The sequence below is a fragment of the Canis lupus genome, chromosome 25 (assembly GCF_003254725.2).
Source record: "Canis lupus dingo isolate Sandy chromosome 25, ASM325472v2, whole genome shotgun sequence".
NCBI classification, from domain to species: domain Eukaryota; kingdom Metazoa; phylum Chordata; class Mammalia; order Carnivora; family Canidae; genus Canis; species Canis lupus.
In genome coordinates, this window is record NC_064267.1 from 38,604,808 (window position 1) to 38,626,669 (window position 21,862).

At 35.6% G+C, this 21,862-nt stretch overlaps 1 protein-coding gene across 4 annotated transcripts in view; it reads left to right on the forward strand.

The window, feature by feature from the left end:
- Positions 1 to 4,195: 4,195 nt before the first annotated feature.
- Positions 4,196 to 21,862, forward strand: part of NYAP2 (neuronal tyrosine-phosphorylated phosphoinositide-3-kinase adaptor 2) — a 260,678-nt gene continuing 243,011 nt past the window's right edge. For 2 of the 4 annotated variants that reach the window (XM_025463247.3, XM_035719837.2), the window contains exons 1-2: positions 4,897 to 5,544; positions 13,423 to 13,660. In XM_025463247.3, coding sequence (XP_025319032.3) covers positions 13,440 to 13,660 — 221 coding nt within the window. In that variant the 5' untranslated portion in view covers positions 4,897 to 5,544; positions 13,423 to 13,439. Of the gene's footprint in view, positions 4,754 to 4,896; positions 5,545 to 11,874; positions 11,990 to 13,422; positions 13,661 to 21,862 lie in introns of those variants that run through there. The other 2 variants (XM_025463249.3, XM_025463248.3) reach the window with 2 other exon arrangements.

Below are 21,862 nucleotides of genomic sequence, written 5' to 3' on the forward strand. Positions count from 1 at the left end.
TGCAAGCCAACAGAAGAACTTCACTAGAAACTCATCTTCCAGCATTTTGATCTTGGACCTTTCAGATTTGGACACTGTGAGAAATAAATGACTGTTTTTTAACCCACCCAGGTCATGGTATCTTTTTATGGCAGTGTGAGCTCCGAGACAGTGTCTCGGAAAAATTGTATTGTTTTCTCTAAATTTGATCTCTATGTTTGTGTATTCAACTGGTCTTTCTATAGTACCCTAATTATTTTGATAAAGAAATAGAAATAAAATATAAATATAAATAAATACTTGCATGTAAAACTGATTATTTTGGATTTTTCACTCAGAAAATTTAGAATCCCTTTGGAAAGATTCTCTCTCCTTAAATGGTTAAGTTTTAGAGGGGGGTGCATTTAAAAATTTTGATTTAGAATCTCATTTTTAAAAGAGAACTTTATGTTTAATATACAGGCCTTTTTGACTTTTCTCCTTGGGCAGACATGTTATTAGTTGAGATCTGGAGTCATTCAACAAATCCCTGCCACTGGCTAGATGCAATCTATATGCTAGAGCCCTGGGGATAGAAGAAAAAGATCCCACTTTCTTCAGGAGTCTTAGACCAGCACAGTTGGAGGATGAAATAGGTATGCTTGAAGAGCAGGAAAGAATCTCATGATCTTATTCTTTACTGGTGGTGTATTTATTGATGGAGTAGTTCATAATACAGAAAACACATAACCAGGTTTGACAGTGGTAACTCAGGAAAGGCAACCAAGGTAACACATTCCCAATTTTTGTAACTTGAGTAGACATCATCCGTTCAAAGAAGGGAGAAGATTTGTTGGAGTTCGAGTATTTAGTTCCCTAGAACAAATGATTGCTTTTTTTTTTTAAAACACTATTTGTTTTATTTTTGAGTATAGAGACAAATATAATTTATTAAGTATAAAATCTTCTGAAATTGTCACTAGGAGATATCTGCTGGACAAAAGAAGAGAGGGATCAATTCATATGTTTGAGTCAATCCATGTGTTTCCTGTCATGAAATATTCCATTTATTGCCAGTTTGCTCCCTTGACAATATAAATTTAGCTTTTGTGTACATTACTAGACAATAAATCTCCCCCTTCCCCCCAGTTACTCAGTATTCTGAATCCTAGAGCACTATATCATTATCCACTGCTTGACAGTCCCTAAGCCATGTGCAACTTCTGTCGATACCTACGTCGTTGTATAGGCGAAAATCATGAGGAACATATGGTTCTCATTCTACCAAGACTTTCATTTCATGCTGTTACCAGAATGCTTAGAAATCCTGATTGGATGAGAAGATTAGCTTTTTCCCTAGTGGAATAATTTCATTAAAACGGAGGTGTCATCTCCCTAAGCTAAATGTGGAAAGAATAATAGAAAGATTACAGATCATGAAAAAAAACTAGAAAGGCTTTATTATAAATTATGACATGACTTCAGAGAGTACATCTTGATGTATTTGAATAAACCCCTTAAGTTGAGGTAACTAGATTGCTCAGTTTCAATTCTCATTTTCTCATTTGCATCACTTTTATACAAAAAGCACTCCCCACCATCTGGCTGATTTATAGATTAAGAAGCACTTTCAGTGCTTCAACTTTCCTTCTCTATCTGAGTTCATGGAAGGGACCTACTTAACCCCAAGAACATCAAGTCTGTTAGCCAGTACGGCACAACAGAAAGAACCCATTTTTACCTTGACTTAAGAACTTTAGAAGAAATAAGTCATGAGACATTGCAATGACTAGTTTCTATGACATCAGGAACATCTGTGTATTTTATAAAGATGTTCAAGAAATAAACCAACACATAATTATTTGGTATCTCTATACCTTTATTTTTAACATAAACATTTTCAACTTTACTTTTGACTGTGGATTTTTTTTCTCTGAATACTACTGAAATGATTGGAGATGAATTCTACATTTGATTCTAAGGTTATTTGAAAGTACAGGTCCTTTTCTGTTTCATTCAGTGAGATCTAAAGAACTAGTTCTGGGGACCTTCCAGACACCAACTCCCAAAGGTGTTAAAAGCTTCAATACACTAATATATCTCCAGAGAAGAAATTGCCTGATGAATGTATACAGTGGCCTGAAATGAGGAGGGCATGTGTTGAGAAGATAGGGTTGATATAATGTGATGGCACCCGAGCTCTGTTTTGTGAAAAGAAGAGAAAAAAAAATAAGATATGAGAACAAGACGGAAACACAATAATCATAAATTTTACTAAAGCTGAAAATACTAAATGTGAAGAATTCTATGTTCTCGCTGTTCTCTTGAAATAAAAATCCCTTTTGCTCTTGGGAATTGTGTGGGAAAAATGGTGTCTTTTTTTGTTTTTTTTTTTTTTGTTTTTTTTTGTTTTTTAATTTAACAACCATAAGTCAATCTCTCCTCACTTTGTTTGAAATTATCCTGGACATGATATCCAGGTGACTGAGAGCCACTGCGTTGTCAAGGGTAGTGAGATGCACAACAACCCAGTGACCTCTTACCCTTATCCCAGTGAGCCAATGGGTACGAGTCCTAAAGCAAGTCTGTATGCTTATCTGGGTATTAATTTTCTCCTATGTAGAAATGGGCTTTATATAGTGTCTATTCAATTTCTCCATAGTTAAAAAATGTAGTTCTCCCAAACCTGATAGAGTTATCAATCATGATAAATCATTTCCACTTCCTAAAATTTTGTTATAATAGGTCTTTCCTGCTTTTGGTCACGTGCTGAAAGACAACTTCCATGAGAACACTCGACCACCAAAAATAACCTCTTGATGACAGTATGGTGACTGTTACTAGTTTGTAAGTGGTACTTGAGGACTTTTTCCCCCTACAGTGTACTAAGTTTTTAGAATCTTCATAAGACTGAGAAAGAGAGAGTGTGGGGGTAAGATGGTAAAAAGAGGGAGAAAGAGAGAGAGTTTGAGAGAGAGAGAGACAGATATGTGACCTCTTCTCTTTCCTAATTAAATTTCCCTTCCTTTTTCATCTAATCTTCCACAATGTATGAAACAGATGTCCTATTTTATCCAAAAAGTAGAGGCACAAAAACTAAGAAATAAGTGATATACGTGATTTGTTTTACGAATGCACATTAGGATATGTGAAAACTTAAATTCTTACAGCAATGCAACATGTTGATTTCTTTTTTTCCCCCAGATACTTACAAGTTAAAAAAAAATAAAATTTGCAAATTTGTGGTGCAGTTTCAGGTAGCATTTAAGAATCATGAAGGTAAACTTAAGTTTATTAATTTTTATGGTCCATAGATGCATGAAAAATTACATTCAGGTTACATTATTCTAAGAAATTAGCTATGAATTTCAGTTTTGGGGACAACTCTTGGGAAAATCTGTTTGTGAGTGAAAGTAATTTACAAAAAGAGTTACCAGAAAAAAAAATGACAAAAGAAATCTACCTTGGGACACCTAGGCGGCTCAGTGTTGAGTTGCCTTTGGCTTAGGGCATGCTCCGGGAGTACTGGGGTCGAGTCCCACATCGGGCTCCCCTCAAGGAGCCTGCTTCTCCCTCTGCCTGTGTCTCTGCCTCTCTCTCTGTGTGTGTCTTTCATGAATAAATAAACAAAATCTTAAAAAAAAAAACCAATCTATTGGTCCCAACTGAATAATAAGCTCATTATTCTGCTCAAAATTGGTATTTTAGCCCCAATTTAAAAGAAATCATTGCTTATTGTTACATTTACCATAATACCAACTTACACAATAAAAAATCCATATTATACTTCACTATACTTCTTACTTTGAGAAAAACAGATCAGATAAAAACTTAGAGCTTGTGTGTGTATGTATAGACACACATATTTTTGTATACCTATATACACATATTTATAGAAGTTGTATTATATAACATGGCATATAAGCATATATTCAGCAGGCTTTTAAGAATGGAATGAAGAGAGTTCTCAGGAAATATAAGAAATAGAATGACTTTAAATAATTTCAACAGGGAGTCTACAGGAGTCAGTGACACACACACCATAGTTAATTCACATCTTATTTTTGTTAAAAAAAAATAGCATGCTCTCTGAGATCTTTATTCAACATACGTGTGTGCTGTGCATGTTCTTTCTAAGTGGGCTAGTTTTGTTCTCATGCCATGGGAGCAGGTGGCATGAAGCTGTTTTGATGAGGTTAAAAGGCTCCTCCCCTCTTTCCCCAAGCAGCAGCCCGAAGTACGTCAGCAGTAATTGTGTGCCTGGCTCGGCTGTGCAGGGAGGGTGCAGGCAAAATTGATATCAAATAAGGTTATCAAACTGAGATCTCGATGTTCCATTTAAGTTGTTGCTCATTTTCATTAGGCATGCCAGGGGTGAAAAGCTTATCACCTAAACACCCTCTGTAGGAAGAACATTTATTTTTGATGGATTTATATTTTTTCTTCTCCACAAAGATTGAATTTTAGTGTTGTAGTGGATATAAATGAAGGGGTTTCTTTATCCTCTTTTCATTTTATTATTGACTAATCAGACTTCAGTTCAGATAGATAAAAGAGAGAGGTTCTGTTGCCTAGATGTGAGGCCTTTAATGAGGATGGGAGGCCCCAGGGAGGCGAAATCCGAAGTAGAACGATGCTGCTTTCGGGTTTCTTGCCATTTCTTCAGTTTCTTCTTCCGTTTCCAATGGGCCTAGTGAGCAGGAACTATCCAAGGTGCTAGAATGCTGGCAGCTTTGCTGTTCAAGGCAGACGGATTGCAGAAACAGAGAAGAAAGATTACTGCTTATTTCAGAAGGTAGGTTCTTTGTTTCAGAATCCCTGATTAATCAGCAGCAGCATCAACAGACTAAGGCAGCTGGAGAGGAGAGAGAGAGAGAAGCAGGAAGGGAGGGAGTCAGGGGCAGGGAGGGAGGGAGGGGAAAGAGAGAGAATGGGAGAGAGAGAGCTGGTTGTCACGGGGGAGGGACGATGCCACAAGCTAGGCTGCTCCAAACCTTCTGTATGTAAGTGGCAATGAGAAAGAGCATCTTTTTGGCTGAAAGGAGACATTTAGAGAGGATGCTTCTGATTTTTTGTTTTCATTTATTTTTGTCTTCACAGAATATAATCAAATGAGGCACCTTAGCCAGCCTGGGTGATTGCTTCGAGTCTTGTAATCATCTGTGTAGCAAAGTGGGTAAAATCATTCAATTTCTTTCCTGCTGGACCTGGAAGGCGAGGGGCTGTGTATTCATCCCCACCCATTAGCTATGCCCTCTTTTCTCTGAATGTCGATTTAAGGAAGCAAGCACCTGTCTTCTGCCACCGTATCTTCCTAGCAAACTTTAAAGGCCATTTTATCTGATAGGAAGAACATCAAGAATGCTCTGATCTCTAGTGATGAAGAATCTGGGAATGGACACTTTTCCCATCCAGACACAATGCACTTTAATTGAAGAAAAACTGAGCTGAACTACAAGTCTATTTCTTATGGTGCTGGATTACTCCTACAGAACTGCCCTGAGATCAACCGCGAGAGAGGGCTCTGAAAGACACAAGTCACCTTCTGATTATTGCACTTAGCTCTCCCTGGAGACTTAAATTTTGGTATGTATCTCATTTTTCAGATTATCTAAGCATGCTAATTGAATCCAGCACTAAATAGATCAAGCAATCTGGTTATGAAATGGAATGGATTTTATCTGGGGATACTTAATGCTGAAGTTTGCATGTCTTATTAGGTGGAACAGAAATAAAGCCACAGCGAAGGCATCTAAGGCTTTAATAAGCCTCAGGCTATTTCGTACCCTCTTACCCACTTAGTTACATTACCACAGAAATGGCTAAACTAGATTTTCATTGGTAAAATAAGCCATGTTAAATTATTAAAAGCATTGAAAATATTTTCAAGGGTGTTAATTGGCATTCACGTTGTGCATGCTAGCTATTTATCTGCTATTCCATACCATAAATATTTTACAACAGTCTCTCAGCTCATTTGTGTCAGCCTAATTTTGCATTCTAAAAAAAAAAAAAACCTACCAAGAAAAAAAAAACTATAAGACATACACTAAAGCTGAAACTGCTTCTTCCTAACTGAGTAGATCAAAACCTTTTTGAGAAACATGTATTTTAATATCACTCAATATCAGAAAGATTTCCTTAACCTTATCACAACAAATATTTTCTATTGAACTTTTGGTAGACTTGTTTTACCTGGGACATACACTTATTTTGTTGGAGTGTCTTCATCTTAATTTTTTCAAGAACTAGAAATATTTTAAATACAAGAAATATAGGTCTTCCCTAGCTGGAAGAACTATTACATGAAATAATATTGTTCCTTCTCATTAGGAAATCCTAAAGTTGTTTCTGTACCATAGAACTGTTGTTTTTGTTTTTTTTTGTAAACATAGCCCCAAAATAAGGGAATTCAGTGTTAAAAGTTATACTATGTAGTTCTAGTCATTTTAACATGCAAAAAATTATAACCAACTTGTATGAAATAATGACTGTGGAGCAAGAGTGAAAATGAACTCCTCTCCTAATTCTTCACATGTTAAATAATGTTCCAACTTATTTTTTACACAGTCAATTGGTAAACAGATTAGTATTAGAATATGTGAGCCTCAAATACCAAAATTATTTTATTTTTCTGTGGTCATTGCAACATATGTTTGCCAACTCAGCAAAGAAGGGGACTCTGAAGGACACTGACAGTTTAGGAAATCAGTGAAAACAGACCTGAGAAAAAATACTACCACTTCAAAAGAAACTATAGAGAAGCCCAAGGACTTGGGGCATTTGCAAAGTTTAGAAAGAGAAGTGTAAAAATCCTAGAGACAAGAAGGTTGTCTATTGTTACAAGAAATAAAAAAAAGTCATAGACTCTCAATTCAATTAGATGGTTTCCATTGCAGCTCCAGTCAGCAATTTATCATACTGACTATATCTACTTTGCAAATACTGCCTTGTAAGCGTCTGGAAACATTTGGCCAAAGGCTCAGAAAAGTACCTCAGCCATTGACATTTTGTGTGAGTCCATAATATTGCTGGAACTGTGTTATTTCTTTAGACCGTAGGCAAATAGCACATGACAACCTGGAAGTTTGGGGAAGTCCAATTTATGATGTTACTCTATTAACATGATCCATACCCATTTTACCCATTGAGGGAAGGGAGAGTGTAGAGAAAAACTCACTATCAAGTAATCTGCCTTCTGCGAAAAAAAAGCAATCAGCGTCTTTGTAGTCACTTCAACAAGCTCTCGTGGTTTTAACTCTAACATTTCCCATTTTGGGCAGAACAGCTGCATTTTGATGAAAGTTTGAATAAGAAAATGAGCGTGACCATTTGTGGGGTCGAGGGCAGGATTTTAAGCATAATCAAAGTGAAATGATAGGATTTATTTTTGACACATTATCAGAATAACAATTTTGACGTGGTTTACACAGGTGACGAATTATAACCAGGCAATCTTGTCTGTTGATTTAATCCTATGTGAAGTCAGCAAATTTTAGAAATTAATTTGCATACATATTTTACATATGTATGTGAAGACTGATTATTTAAATACTTATATTTTCACAATGTGTTTTCAAATTGGTCTAAGTACATGCAAAATATGTAAGAGATCTTTTTCCTTCTCCTGACCAAAAAAATACAGTTAAAATTGCCTTGGGAAACTTTTATTTGGAGGAGTTGATACTGCTACATGAAATAGGATTTTCTGTCTTAGAGAGGTTGGAATGATTTGAGTGAGAGGGAAAATCAACTTTTAATAGCTCAAATCCTAATAACTTCCTCACAGCATTGAGACAGGTGTGGTGTGAAAACCTCAGAAATAATTAAGGACGGGGCCTGGTTAACTTTCCCATATGCAAATGAAATGAAATACACAATGTGAAATGAAGACTAAATGCCTAGTCTTTCTACTGAGAAATTTATTTCCTTGTATGTATTTTGTTTTTCCCAGTCAAAACAAACAGCAGCATAAAAACAACACAAGATAAACTTTACATTATTCTAGCTATAACATTATCCTTTAGGGTTAACTGTGAACTAAAATTTAAGAAGCTTCTTAACTTCAAGAATGGAGAAGCAGGTCTCTCCCCAACAGTTGCTTTTCCTTCCTCTATCACTTGGTAGATACGGAAAATATCTGGATTAATGGAGTTTTCACAACTTTAAATCTTGGAAAACCAAAGTTTTAGATGGAGAACAACTCTATTTCAGGAATTCTGAACAAACATTTTAAGAAGAGATTAAAAGAGCCGGCCCCCACAAGGGCCAGTGGGCTCATTCATTCAGATGATACTAATATACTAGAACCCCACTTTTGGTGGATGGTGGTCAATGATCCATCAGAAGGCTTTGCCTCCTAAGTTGGTGTACACACCCACCTGAGTCACTTCTTGTAGAGCCAGAATGTCACAATGCATGAAATTACACCAAAAGAGGAATTTGTTCTGAATTTTAAGAAAAGAGAAATACTTTAACATGTATAAGAAGATGGCATGCTAATTGTTATCTGACCCTTTCTGTGTGTCTTTTCTTCAACAATAGCCTGTAATTAATCAAATACCTTCTATACCATGGAGAACCCAATCTTGACATGAATTACTGACACATCAAATTATCTTCTGGTAAATTAAGGCTACAAAAATTGATTTCTTAATTTATAAGGTAAATCTACATAAATGTATGTTCTTAAAGTTTTTGCATACACTGAATCCTCAAAAATGTGCACTTTTTTTGGCTTTAACATTGAAAGTCATGTAGTGTCTCAGCTTCTTGAGTTTCTTGGGTACAGAAAGAAAATAAGCAAGTGGATTTTTATGTTTCTATGGATTCCATTTGGATACTTTTATGTATATTCTATGCTCCACATGTATATGTAATAAATAGTTTCATTTAAGTGGAAACATTGTAAAGAAATGTAATGATACTTTCAGCTCTAGGCTCTGCATGGGAAAGGTACAGTGATGGTTTTACACAAAAGAAAATAAAGACATGGTTAATTGAATACAAAGTTAAATGCTTAGTGTTTTAAATATGACCTCAATCTCACCAGTTTAAATTGGTGCATCTTAGCTAAGTAGAGTGAAATTTCAAGTTTTAGGAAGTGTCACAATATTATATAAAATATGCTTTGTGAAGGGTGTGGTCTACAGGAAATAACTAACAAGAGTGAAAGAATAAAATAAAGATGAGCAATTAGCTATCCAGTTGTGTTTAAGCCAACATCTGTAGCTTTTATTAGAATGGTAATGATTTTAAATACAGTAATCCAAAAATCAAACAAAAGGAGGGTTTTATGAATATACAATATAGCAGTGGAAGAAAGGAATAAGTGAAGCTCTCTGTGATTTGTATGGGGATTCTGATCTCGGTCATTTTAGGTGCTTTCCTAAGACCACCCTGACACAGATTTTCAATATTAGCTACAACTTCCAAGAAAAAGAGCACACATACAAATTTTGCACTATTTGAGCCCATGCCATGCATTTTTATCAAAATCTATCTACCCTGTAGATGAAGACCATGGATGTCAGTTTTCAACTAATGCTCTAGGGGGGGCTAAAATGCCTAATTTGTTGGGAGCAAAAATGGGCTGCTTACACATACTAATTTAAATAAAGGGGATAACTGGAGAATGCAAAAGCAACAGATCCTTTCAATCTCACTCACTTTGTTGTCCCAAAGGTACCATGCAGTCATTTGAGGTCTAATAAGAATCTCTTACTTATTAGGGTAGAGCTAAAGATGCTACCTAAAGGTGAGGGCCTCTTCACTTCTTAACTATTATAGTCTTCCTAAGATGTCAATATTAGGGATTCAGTGTTCAAGACAAAGCTTTATAAAATATTTGCGTACAGGGTTGTCATTCAAGGGCCAGAAATGAACTTGATCTAATATCCAGCAGTCAAAATGAAGCTTAGTTTTTAGTGGTATAAAATGTTCCTTACTCAATATCCATCTTAGCCATAACTATACATTTCTGAAAGAGAAACAGATTTATGATCATATCTGACTGTGGGTTCTCACCACATAGAAATGGGTAACAGTTGTAATAAGATAGACACTTCACATCAAGTTCACTTTTTTTAAATGAGGCCTCATCTTCCTTTAGTGAGGAGTGAATGAATGAATCTGTTCATTCAGAGTTCAGCAGCTGAGAAATACCTTTGGCTTGGAAGACTCTAAGTCTTTGAGCTTCATGCTTCTTATGTGCTAAGACCCTCATTTTCTATACCTAGAAAATGGTGTAGAATGGATAAATGATCTGCCTGCATGGTTAGGAGGCAAGTCTGCGAACGCCTTCCATGCCTCCATTTGCACATCTGTGCCGAAGAATGTTGAACTTCATTAAATATTCTATTCACTTATGTTCCAAAGTAAAAAATGTGTTTATCAAGGAGTGATTACTAAACATAATCTTGGCCACAGTTAAGAATTGTGAAAAGTATCTAATAGCAACGTTAGTAACTGATGATTATGCTCATGTTTCTTGGATTTTCATTTTCTAACTGAACCTCCAATAATGTAAGGAGGTAAGTTATCATTCCAACCACCATTGCAAAAACATGGAAACTAAAGCTCAGAGGGAGGGGTTCATTAGATTGTCTAAAGTTGGAGACCTAGGGGTGCTTCCATTGGGATTTTTAGGCCATACTACTCAAGTTCTCAGTTATGCTCTTCAGAACTGTCTAACTGCCCTCTGCCCCTGCCCCCCATTACAAATTACCTTTTACATGTGGATGAGAAAGCAGAAAAATGTGATGCTTCAACATTAGTAGGGTCCAAGTCCATTGTTTATGTTTATTTTTGAATATAATTGTCAAAAAATTTTCTTCGTTCATCCTCAAAAATGGTGACCATAAACCATGACAAACTAATGAAAGCCACCATTGTTACCTGAATTGGTGCCCTTGTCAGACTGCATGGCAATTTTTTTATTTATTGTGCTTTTACACTGCAATATAAATGTCTAGAAGGACACAGTTTTGCCTTTATCAGTGCCTGGTTCATAATAGATGCTTAAGAAATAATTGAATAAATGAGTGATTATAGAATCAAATCCTTCCCTAGAACTAGATGACAAGCATGCTCGCATTCAACATTTGCATTTCATTATCTGGAAGTGTTACTAGATTTTATGGTTGATTTTTACCCCTCAAATTTTCATCTCAACTTTTAAAAAAATCTTATTGTACAACTTTCCATGGGCTAAATATTTTATGATATTATTATTTAATATTGTCTTGGAATAAACACAATTTAAACTCCAGGCAATTTGAAAGACCACTTACAGAGATAATTAATTTTCAGAAGTACCCAATTAACCTTGTTAATATTTGGAATATATAACTGTAAAGAATATCTGATGTCATTTGGATGGGAGGAAAATTTAACGGAAGAAATACAAATTTTGAGGTAATGTCTTTCACAATGGAATATATGCAGTTTTGCTCCAGGGCAAAGTGGGAATGTTCATCTTCCACCCTGAGGCATTATCTGTGGAATCCCTGTAATACTGACTTGGCTCACTTAACTATGGTAGAATTAATTGCCATAAAGTTACAGATATTTTTTTATCCAGGCACACTCCCTGCTAAAGTCCTTGGTAAAAATGAATTCCCAATAATCATAATGCTTCAGCTTTCTGAGAATAATGTTCCTTTTTTTTTTCTGAAAATTGCAGTCGTTTGTAATGGTAATTTCTTATTTCTACATGTGTCCACCACTTGAGTATCTAAACTCACAGACTGATATTACAATACAATTCAATTATGCTAGATAGTTGGAATTAAAAGACTACTTCATTTGCCAACCCATTATGGCTTAAAACCAAACCAAACATAATAAAACTTAACAAAAAAGAAATCATGAGTCAAGAAACAACTCGTATCCTCTTGTTTCAACAATTTCTTACAGATTGGAGAATAAATCTTTAAATTCAGAATGGGCCTCAAATAACATATGAATTGACTGACAGCTGAAATGCTAATAAACTCTGATAAGAAGTAAAGTTTCCATAGCTACCATCCAGGTATGGAACATGATTATACTTGTAAAAAAATCAAAATGAAAATGATTCGTAGTAGCAAAAATGAAAGCCGAGGATTTCTACCTTAGATATTTGGGTGAATATTTAAAAAATGTCTTTCTGAGACTTTTAAAGAACATAAAAGACATAAATGTAATTTATAATTTTAAATGGCCAAGTTTTTTTCTTGTTAATTGATTTTGCTTTTGATTTTTCAATCTGACGCAGTAATACCAGTTTCCTATACAACAGTGAATATGCAATTGAGGACAGTGGGCCTTAATAAGCTAGAAGGATAAAATACTTATCTTGTATGCAATTAATTAATTAAACTTCAGTTCTATTTTTTGATTGATTGAAGCACCATTTCTCTATCCTCTGGCTTCATTGATTTCTATAATTCATTGGATTCTTCTATTTCAAGGCATCCTGATTTTCAGAGCCTGCTGGTTATACATCACCCATCTATGTATACTCGTATACACATTTGATGTTACCATTGCTGCCAATCTTCTACCTGTACTTTTATTATGATAATATTAGCTAACATTACTATATGGTTATTACTGTTAAACTCTAAGCTAAATTCTTTATAGCATCGCCTCTCTAAATCATTATATCAGCAGGAGGTAGAAGCTATTATTTCCATCATTTTGTAGGTGAGCAGAGTATATGTTGGTAGAAAGTCCTATGTTTTATTGTTGATTTTGTTTGATTTTGGTTTTTCAGTAATCCGTTCTATAGTTTGGGTTTTCAAATCTTCATGAGCAGTGATAACTGTAGTTGTCATTGCTTGAATTACCAGACTGCTGAGGATTAATGTGATCTTGGTGACCTATGCTATTTGAGTTGAAGTAGCAGCCATGATGCAGCACCATTTTGAAAAATAATGTTGGATCAGAAAGGGATTATTTCCAAAATAAATTATATTAGAAATGTGTATATCCTTGATTACTGTGATATTTTGGCACTTGTTTTAGGTTTGTGGATCTTAGTTTAAAATTATTAAAAAAAAACACCTAATTTAAGTTCGTTCCAAGTAATCATATTTTATTTGAAATTGAGCAAGAATGTCTTTATGGCAAATAGAAATAATACATTTTTGAGAAACAAAATCTTGACTCTAAGTACATAAACCAAACGTTGATCTCGACACATTGTATTTGTACCCTCACATTACCTTTCAACGCAAGAGATTTGGTCTTCGATGTGCTAATTTTGTCAGTTTGAGGGAGTGTTTGCTACTCAGGCAACATTCATTTAATATTTACCTCAAATACTCTTGATGGTTTGTAGTATCTAATGAGACATTTTCTCCCAATAGATTCTACCATAAACATTGGAGCTTTGGGTTGAGGAGATATTAGGGTGAATAAACAAACACCTTGCTTTTTACCTTCACTTTGATAAAGGTGACCTGTGTTCTCATCCTACAGGAAGTGTTCCTTTTTACATGATACCCTCCAAGATGATGAGTTCTAATCCTGAGGAAGACCCTTTGGACACATTTCTCCAATATATTGAGGATATGGGGATGAAGGCCTATGATGGTTTGGTCATTCAGAATGCATCAGACATTGCTCGAGAGAATGACCGCTTGAGAAATGAAACCAACCTGGCCTACTTGAAGGAGAAGAATGAAAAACGCCGAAGACAAGAAGAAGCAATAAAACGGTAAATATAAATAAAAGTATCCCAAGTCTTGCGTAACAAGGAAATCCATGAGTTCTGCAAAGGCTGTGATGATGTCACCTGGTCAAGAAGGGTGTTTACCAGTTAGTCTTGATGAGACCAAGTGAAATTGGCAGCTCAACTATAACAGAAACACAATTCATCTGACTCACAGGACTCTCGCCTCAGCTTAGAAAAGTTACTTACTGGTGTGTTGTGCATATGGAGGTACAGCTGGGATTGGGAAAGAATTCAGTTTTCTTTAATAAAAGCTCATACCAAACAACCTCTTGGTAAAAACCCAAGGGAACACATAAACACTCTCATCGTCAGTATTTGATGAAAATCCCCACCTTTAATGGTCTTTGTTATAGTTCTTATTTTATAATGGCTCATCTTCTTCCTAGATTATAAAAAGACTCATGGATAATTAGAATTATATGAGCCACTGAAGGCAGGGGGACCCTCCCTGAGTGCTCTCTATGCAGAGTTTTAGGACTATTACATATCTTGTCTGGTACCGAGTGCCCCAGGTTTGTTGAAATGAAATGACTTTTTTTTACTGCAAAATGTACAGCTACAAGCAAATAAGTACCAGATTACAACTTCCAAACTGAAGCTAAATTTCCTGGGGCACTGAAGCCCAAAGAAGGATATACATCTTTTGATTCCCCCAAAAATGTCATAGTGCTTTCAGTGTGTGTATGTGTGTGTGTGTGTGTGTGTGTGTGTGTGTGTATGTGTGTTTGATAGTGGTAAAGGTAGAGGCATATTGCATTCTACAAAGTCTTATTTTTTCAATAAGATCTATTTACTAAGTGCAAAGATTCAGAACTCAGAAAATTATCCATACCAATTAGCTGGATACAGAATAATATTAGTTAAGCTATTTCAATAGTTGGTGGATTTTTCATCTAATCTGACATTAATAATTTTGCTTCCTCTCTGTGAACATTATTATATTAGGGAAAAATTTGTTAGATGAACTATTTATTCTTATAATGAAACTAGATAAGGAAGCCCTATTTTAATCATTAAAGGCAAATAATTTTATATGAGAGGTTTGGGAAAGAGAGAGAGCATTGGAAACCAAAAAGAAAAAAAAATGTTGTGGAGGATTATTTTGAAACAGTGTAATCTTTTTATTTTAGACTACTAAGTGGAAATCCGTGTATTAACAGGTATAAAAATATTTGTGAAATTATATACTTGATAAATATTGTCACAATTGTTTATATTTAAGTCAATATATTGTTGGGGACTATGCTATTTTTTATTCCTCCCCAATTTTAGTTGGTATCACCAATTCCCTTCTAGGATACACTAAATAGCCTTTCTTCAGGACAATTTCCGCCCCTTGGGAATTAATTCTCAGGGACTTCTGTATGTATGCTAGCACTGAAGAAAACTCATTAAAAATGAGGTTTCTAAAGTTTTCCTAAAATGTTTCTAAAATTCATAACAAAAAAGAACAATTCACATGTCTCTAAAACAGCTTCATCTTTATAATGAAAGTTTTCCTGATCTTGGCATTAAAACTCAATCATTCATTCTTTTCTTTAACCATATAAATAGAATTATTTGCAGAGGTTTCATTAGATTTTACAGAAATCTAAAGTGTGCTTATCATTGTACTATTAACTTTTGTGTTTCATCAACAAACTTTATAAAAGTTGTATCTATAAAGATATTAAGACAGAAAATGTCTGATTTTTAGATAGTTTTCTTTCCTAATCTTATGAATTCTGACTCCACCCTGAAATAAGGATCAGACAGAGAGACTTAATCCTGGTTGTAAGAAATAACACTGATTCTCATGAGACAGATAGGGCACCTCACACCTGAGATCAAGAAGATTCAAGGCCACCGGGCCAAACAATGCATGCATATTGCAATATGCACCATGGTTGCTGATGTCCAAACCACAGTGTACCTTTCATGGGAAGAAAGACCCAAAGCAGATTTATTGTTCAACAAACATTTGCTGTTAAATGTATTAATTGATTGGGGAAATATATCTTAAAATTTTGCTAACTGCCAGGCCATGTTCAAGACCTTGATGTGACAGCAATGAACAGAACAAATTTCCTGTTGTAAGGAAGATACATTCTGAGGAAAGGGTGAAGAGGAGACAACACTAAACATAATTATATATAAATATATATAACAGGTGGTAAAACAAAGCTTGGTAAAGGAGATAAAACAGAGCCTAGGGAAGGCTGCATAAATTATGTTTGAGACATTGGAAAAGTGCTGCCAGAGATGTGAAGTGTATGGCTATTGGCAAGAAGAGAATTGTAGGCAGGGAGAATATTAAGTTTGATGTGTTCTAAGAAGAGGACAAGGCATCACACAGTGACCAAGGCAAGGATTGGGGAGATTTAAGTTGAGACTGGTAGAAGGCCACCGGGTAATATAGAGCTTTATAAACTTTTGTGTTTTATTCTGAAGGAGAAAACAAAATTCATTGAAGATTTTTGAGCAGAGGTGTGAGCTACTTTAACCGAACATTCTGCCAGGGTTTGTCTTGCTTCTGTATTGAGGAGATAGATGGGGCATGGCTAAATGTATGAAATCCAAAAACAAATCCTTTGTGATAAATCAGGTGAGAGATGATGGTGGCTTGGACCAGGGTGGTAATAGTAAAGGTGGCATAAAATGCTCAAATTATGGGCACCATCAAAATGTTCTAATTGATGAGAGGTGGGAGTTGAATAAGAAAAAAACTGAAGATGACTTTCTACTTCATTTTGCTGTTGTTTTGTGTCCATGTATGTGCGTGTTTTGCTTCGTCTTTTGCCTGAAACATGAGAAAAGTGATGTTTTCATTTATTGAAATAGCAAAGACTAGAAGAGACGAAGTTTAAGTTAACTGTTAGAGGAATGAAAGCTCAGCTTTGGTATCCCAATTTTGTGAGCCCTTTTGGATGTCCCAGTGGAGAATGCTGGATAGACAGTTCGATCCAGGATTTATGGTAAGATCAAAGCTGGAGACATGAATGTGAGGTTCATCAGGGTCTATAGATCACAAGACATTAGCCTTGTTGAGTACACTTAGAATCTAAAGTCCAAGATGCACCCTGGACTGTTCCTTGGGGCACCTGACTGCTTACATGGTAGGAACAATAGAAGAATCCGGAAAGTACAGCCATGACAGAGGGGAAGAACCATGAAGGATGGTGATGTCTCTGAGTCAAGTGAGAAAAGTGATTAAAGAAGATAGATTTTCGTAATGGATCAGTTATGTTGAAGCCTGAAAATTGACGCCTCTTACCACATTGGTGTGTTGACAAGAACAGTTCTGGTGAAGGGCTGGGAACAAAACCCAGTGAGATTGTATTCATGAGTGAGTGGGAAGAAAGGAACTGAAGCAGAATATAGCGAACTATTCTGAGGGCTTTGAGGCTAAAGAAATTCAAAAATATGGAGAGTAATTGTAGTGGAAAGTGGGGTCTATGGTATTTTGTTTTTCTATATTTTTCCTTTAAGAAGAAAGTAAACTTATTTAAAATGCTTATTTAAAATACTTATTTAAAATGCTGAATGAATGATTACAATAGAAAGGGAAATGTTAATGGCTTAGGAGAAAGAAGGAAAAATTACTGTGATTATGGACTTGAGTAGGCGTGAAGGCTTAGGATCCAAGGCATCTTAGGAAAAAGCATAGACTGCACAGCCATCGTAGAAGAAAAGATGGCTCAGGCTACAGAAGGCTGAATGAGACTGAATGAATGACTAACCCTGCAGGACAAGGTCCCCAACCTGGTTCATTGCATTCCAAGCACCTTTGTGCTACTGCTTCTATAGCTGTTCATTCAATAGGATTTGAAGATGTGGTATCTGTCTCAGATATTGGTAACTCTACACATTCTTTCCTGCATCCATTCCTCCAAATATTTTTCTGGAATTGTATAATGTTAATATCTTTGAAAGGACAAAATTCAGCAAAACCTCCTAAATTATTGAGGTTTCTTCCTCAATGATTTGAGGACATAGAAGTCTCTGGATGTTGTTGGGGGGGGGGGTGAGGTTTGAGAGAGAAATATCAAAAGAACCAAACATGAGTGATCAGACAGGAAGAAGGGACCAAAGGTCTTGCATGACTCTGTGCCAGGGCTGTCTGTGGGTATCTTAAGTTATCCCCTCTTAGTGTCCATTGTAATATCCAAACTCAACTTTGTTTTGTTCATATAGTGACTGGCATCTTGGGATTCTGACAATTTAAAACTTAATAAGCTTTTATTTCTTCTCAGAGTACATTTTTGGAATTACTTCAAATTTCTTAATAGAAAATACATGTTTAATATTTTTCAGCATTTTGGGGTTTCAGGGTTGGCAACAGAAGCGGAATACTCACATCTAAATTTAACACATATTTTAATTTTTTAACATGTAATTTATGTCCAATTGTAAACAAAATTCTACATGACATTAATGAACATAGCTTAATTAAAATTCTTTAACATGTCTGCTGGATGCCTTCTTAAATATATGCTGTGATTTGATATATGGGATATAAATGCTAAAAATCTAAAGATGGGGCATGTTTGACCTTGAAAAGGCATTGATGATAATTCTCTGTGAAATATGCCAGTTGCAATTTCAGAAATGTGCAGACTGCCAAGGATTGCTTAAAAAATGGAAATAGGATTTCATATGATTGACCTTCTGGATCACATATGTGCCGAAATGCCTTTTGTGCTGAAGCTTGGAGGCTTAAAACACTGAGCTCTCAGAAAAAGAATATCCTCATCACGTTCTCAGTGTTGTAAGTCACTTAGGCTTTCTCAGTGCAATTCCTTATTTTTTAAACTAACTTGAGCCCCCTGTCACTCGTAACTTTCTGGTACCTTCACTTCCATTTCTCAAATGGGATTTTACTGAAAAGGCTCTTTGTGTGAAAAATTCTAAATAAATAGAAAAAAGTGATCCTGTTAGTGCTTTTTTTTTTTTTTTTTTTTTTTTTTTTTTAACAGCCCCAAATAACATTTGATGAGAAAGAATGGGAGAGAAAGACCGAAAAAAGAAAAGTTAATGGAGAATGAAAAAAATTATTTCAGTAGCTCATCATTTCTGCTATTTTAAACCCTAATGGTTTTGTGCAGGCACTGTTAAATGAGATTTACTTTTTATTAAAAAGCCTGTAAGAAAACAAACACTCAAAACCTACAGCTTCCAACAAGCGAGCTCACTTGAGGTAGGTTACAAAACCCTAGTTTGTCACGTGTGGGGGTGAAAAGGGATATTTAAGAAACAGGGATGATGTGTATGTCGAGCCACTGAGGTAACACAGGCATCAGACATTAAATAAATAGAAGGCAACTGACCAAAGAGAACAGAATCTAGCCACAGGCGAATTGTAAAGGCAGTGCTTGTGTGCACCTGTGAACATAGGCCAGTTTCAGAAGTTTACTATGTATATAGGTAAAGCCGTGTTTAGGACACCAGTTAAAGCTATTCATTGAAAAAAAAATTAAAAAAAAAATAAAGCTATTCATTGAGGAGGAGGGCTAATCAAAAGAGCATCTGGTGTACCAAGACCAGAGGTGAGGCTTACTTTCAAGTGAACTTTTTCTTTCTGGATTCTGGAACCTGTCCCTACACTGTCTCCTTTTACTATTAGCCACAGAACTTTGAAAACAATAGAGGCAATATCCCTTCACCAGAAAGCAACAAGAAAATATGTTCCCGGGACATGTTTCTCCGAGTATGTTTTCTATTATCCAACTGGATTGGATTTTTTTTTTTCCCTAATGAAACAAATGCTACATTAGTGAAATTCTCCCAAACATTGCAAGTCTGGAAGACAGCTCTCAGCTAGAGCAAAGTGGTTCTGTCACAAAGGACTACTTAGGCTGATTAGGAACATCTCTGTTCCCTGTGGATGCCCTCAAGGGATCTATATGAGGTTATATTTCCTCTTTAAAAGTGACAGTCAGAAATGGAATTAGATTACTTACAGCTCCTTTAAAAAAAAATACATGCAATTGTATATTAGTATGTATCCTTGGAAGCTGTTTATAGTTGAAGGCTTCAGTATTTCTGTTAGTCAAAGAGGAACAAAGGACCACTAAATATCCTTCAGACCATGTAGGGAAAAAAAAAGAGTAAAAATAAAAATAAAGTATTTGCTGTTCTTTTTCTAAAACATTGCTACCTAAAAAGCAAATGGTCCTAATACCAGGGTTTTGAATTGGTTAATATTTTAAATAATTAGTCGAAGACATAATTACACTGAGAACTCTTATTAGAGAAATGTTAACAGTTACATAAATCCTCTCTAGATAGTTATGGCTTCTGAAATCATGCTCATGATTTGTGGCAAAAGACTGTATGGAAATAGAGAGCATTTGCTGAAGTGCATTTTCGTGAGTGATCTATCCATTTAGTGCTAAATGAATACCTACTTTGGTCATGAATAGATAATCTCATTGGGTTTGTTTTAATTGGAGGCATATAGAAAACTGAAATACCCTATTTGTATATCAAAATAGATGTTGAACCACCATTGCTCAGGTGAATTGAGGACAGTTAAATGAACCAGAGTTCAGAAACATAACTGTGTCAACTTTTAAAAATATTCTACAGCTAGTCTTAAAATATTTAGAAATATTCTATAGCTAGGATAGAAATACTCTATAATTAGCAAAAGCTCCTATGCTTAGAGTCTAGGAAACAAACTCAAAAAGCCCTCAGCCATAATCCCATCTAGAATGAAACTCAAATCTGCAGCGTGTCAGGGTCTTGCTGGACTGAATCAGCTGATCTGATCTGATGTGAATTTCTGACCTAATTTTGCTGTAGGACTCAGTGCTCAGGCAGAGAAAACAAGGTTAATGTGTTGATAAGGGGCTGAGATTAAACAGCAGACAGTATCTTAATAACTCTCTCTAATTTCAGCTTCCTCTTGTGTTTGTGATTAATTCCAATCACTTTTGTATTAATCATTTCAGGGGACCTCAAGCTGCTTTGCTAGTTTTTATGTTAAAATTACGCATCCAGATTTTCTTTTTTTTTTATAGACAAACAAAATATTGCAGTGATTTTGGTTAAACACCAAATGTATGGAAAGGTTTTTATTCTTAGAACCACACAATTGAAAGACAGAATTCAATAATACACCTTGTCCATCCCTCACTGGCTGCTCTTTATTGAGCCAGAAGCCAAATCGACAAGGCTGATCCTAAATAAATTGATTTATTGAAAGTGTTCCCCTTTTTTTTTTCAGTGCTGGTGGGGAAAGTTAATATTAATGAGCATATATCCAGGGACACCACTTATGCTCGTTAATATTAACTCTCCCCACTTAGCCTAAGGACACCACATTGGTCCATTCTGACCGTTGTGCCTGTGCACTTTGCAAGTTAAGTGGTCCCTGTCCTGCTGCCCTGCAGGGTTTTCAGGAAGGATCACCACAGTCCTCATATGATTAATACAAACTTCAGCTTTTATCTATTTACAATTTACACTGCATCTATATTTCTAATAAAGATGATTTTAAGTTTTTCATTCAGTTACCTTCCAAGACAGATTAGAAGCCACATAAGGAGGGGCCATTTATAGTCCATTTAAGATAAACCTCCTCCCCCTCATCTACCTTTTTTGAGAGCTATTTATAGTTGTGATTGTTTAAACTTAATTAGATTCTGGACCTAGCCTTGACTTTGGATTTTAAGAATCTCAGTATCTGTTCCATATCTGAAATAAATAGACAGATGTTGGCAAGAGGAGGGGCTTTTAGAACATAACCCTCTATGCGCCAGCCAGTCAGCATGAGGATTAAGCTCTAGTAAAGCTGAGGAAATTGCAGCAAAGAGTACACCTTCCAAACATCCAAACCTATGGCAACCTGAATGATTGAAAAGAAACCCTTTGGAAAATTTAAGGTAATCTTTCTTTTAGAAGTAGCGTTAAATATTTAGAGATGTTTGTAGATTAATTAGGCAACAGCTTTCAGCCCAGGGTGTTTTTTATGCTCTTCAGGCTCTTGGAGGATAGTCTCAATCTTTAACTAAACATGGCCTTTGTAAAATGTTTAAAAACCCAGATAAGGGAAAGGAATTATTACAGAGCAAGGCTATGAGTCAGAGGATTTTTTAGCTCCTAAAAATGTAATATGGCTTAGAGAACATGTCTAATGTAGCAAATGAAACTGCTCGAGACTGAGCATGCTAATAAAATAGCTCCAAGGCTCTGTCCAACTTT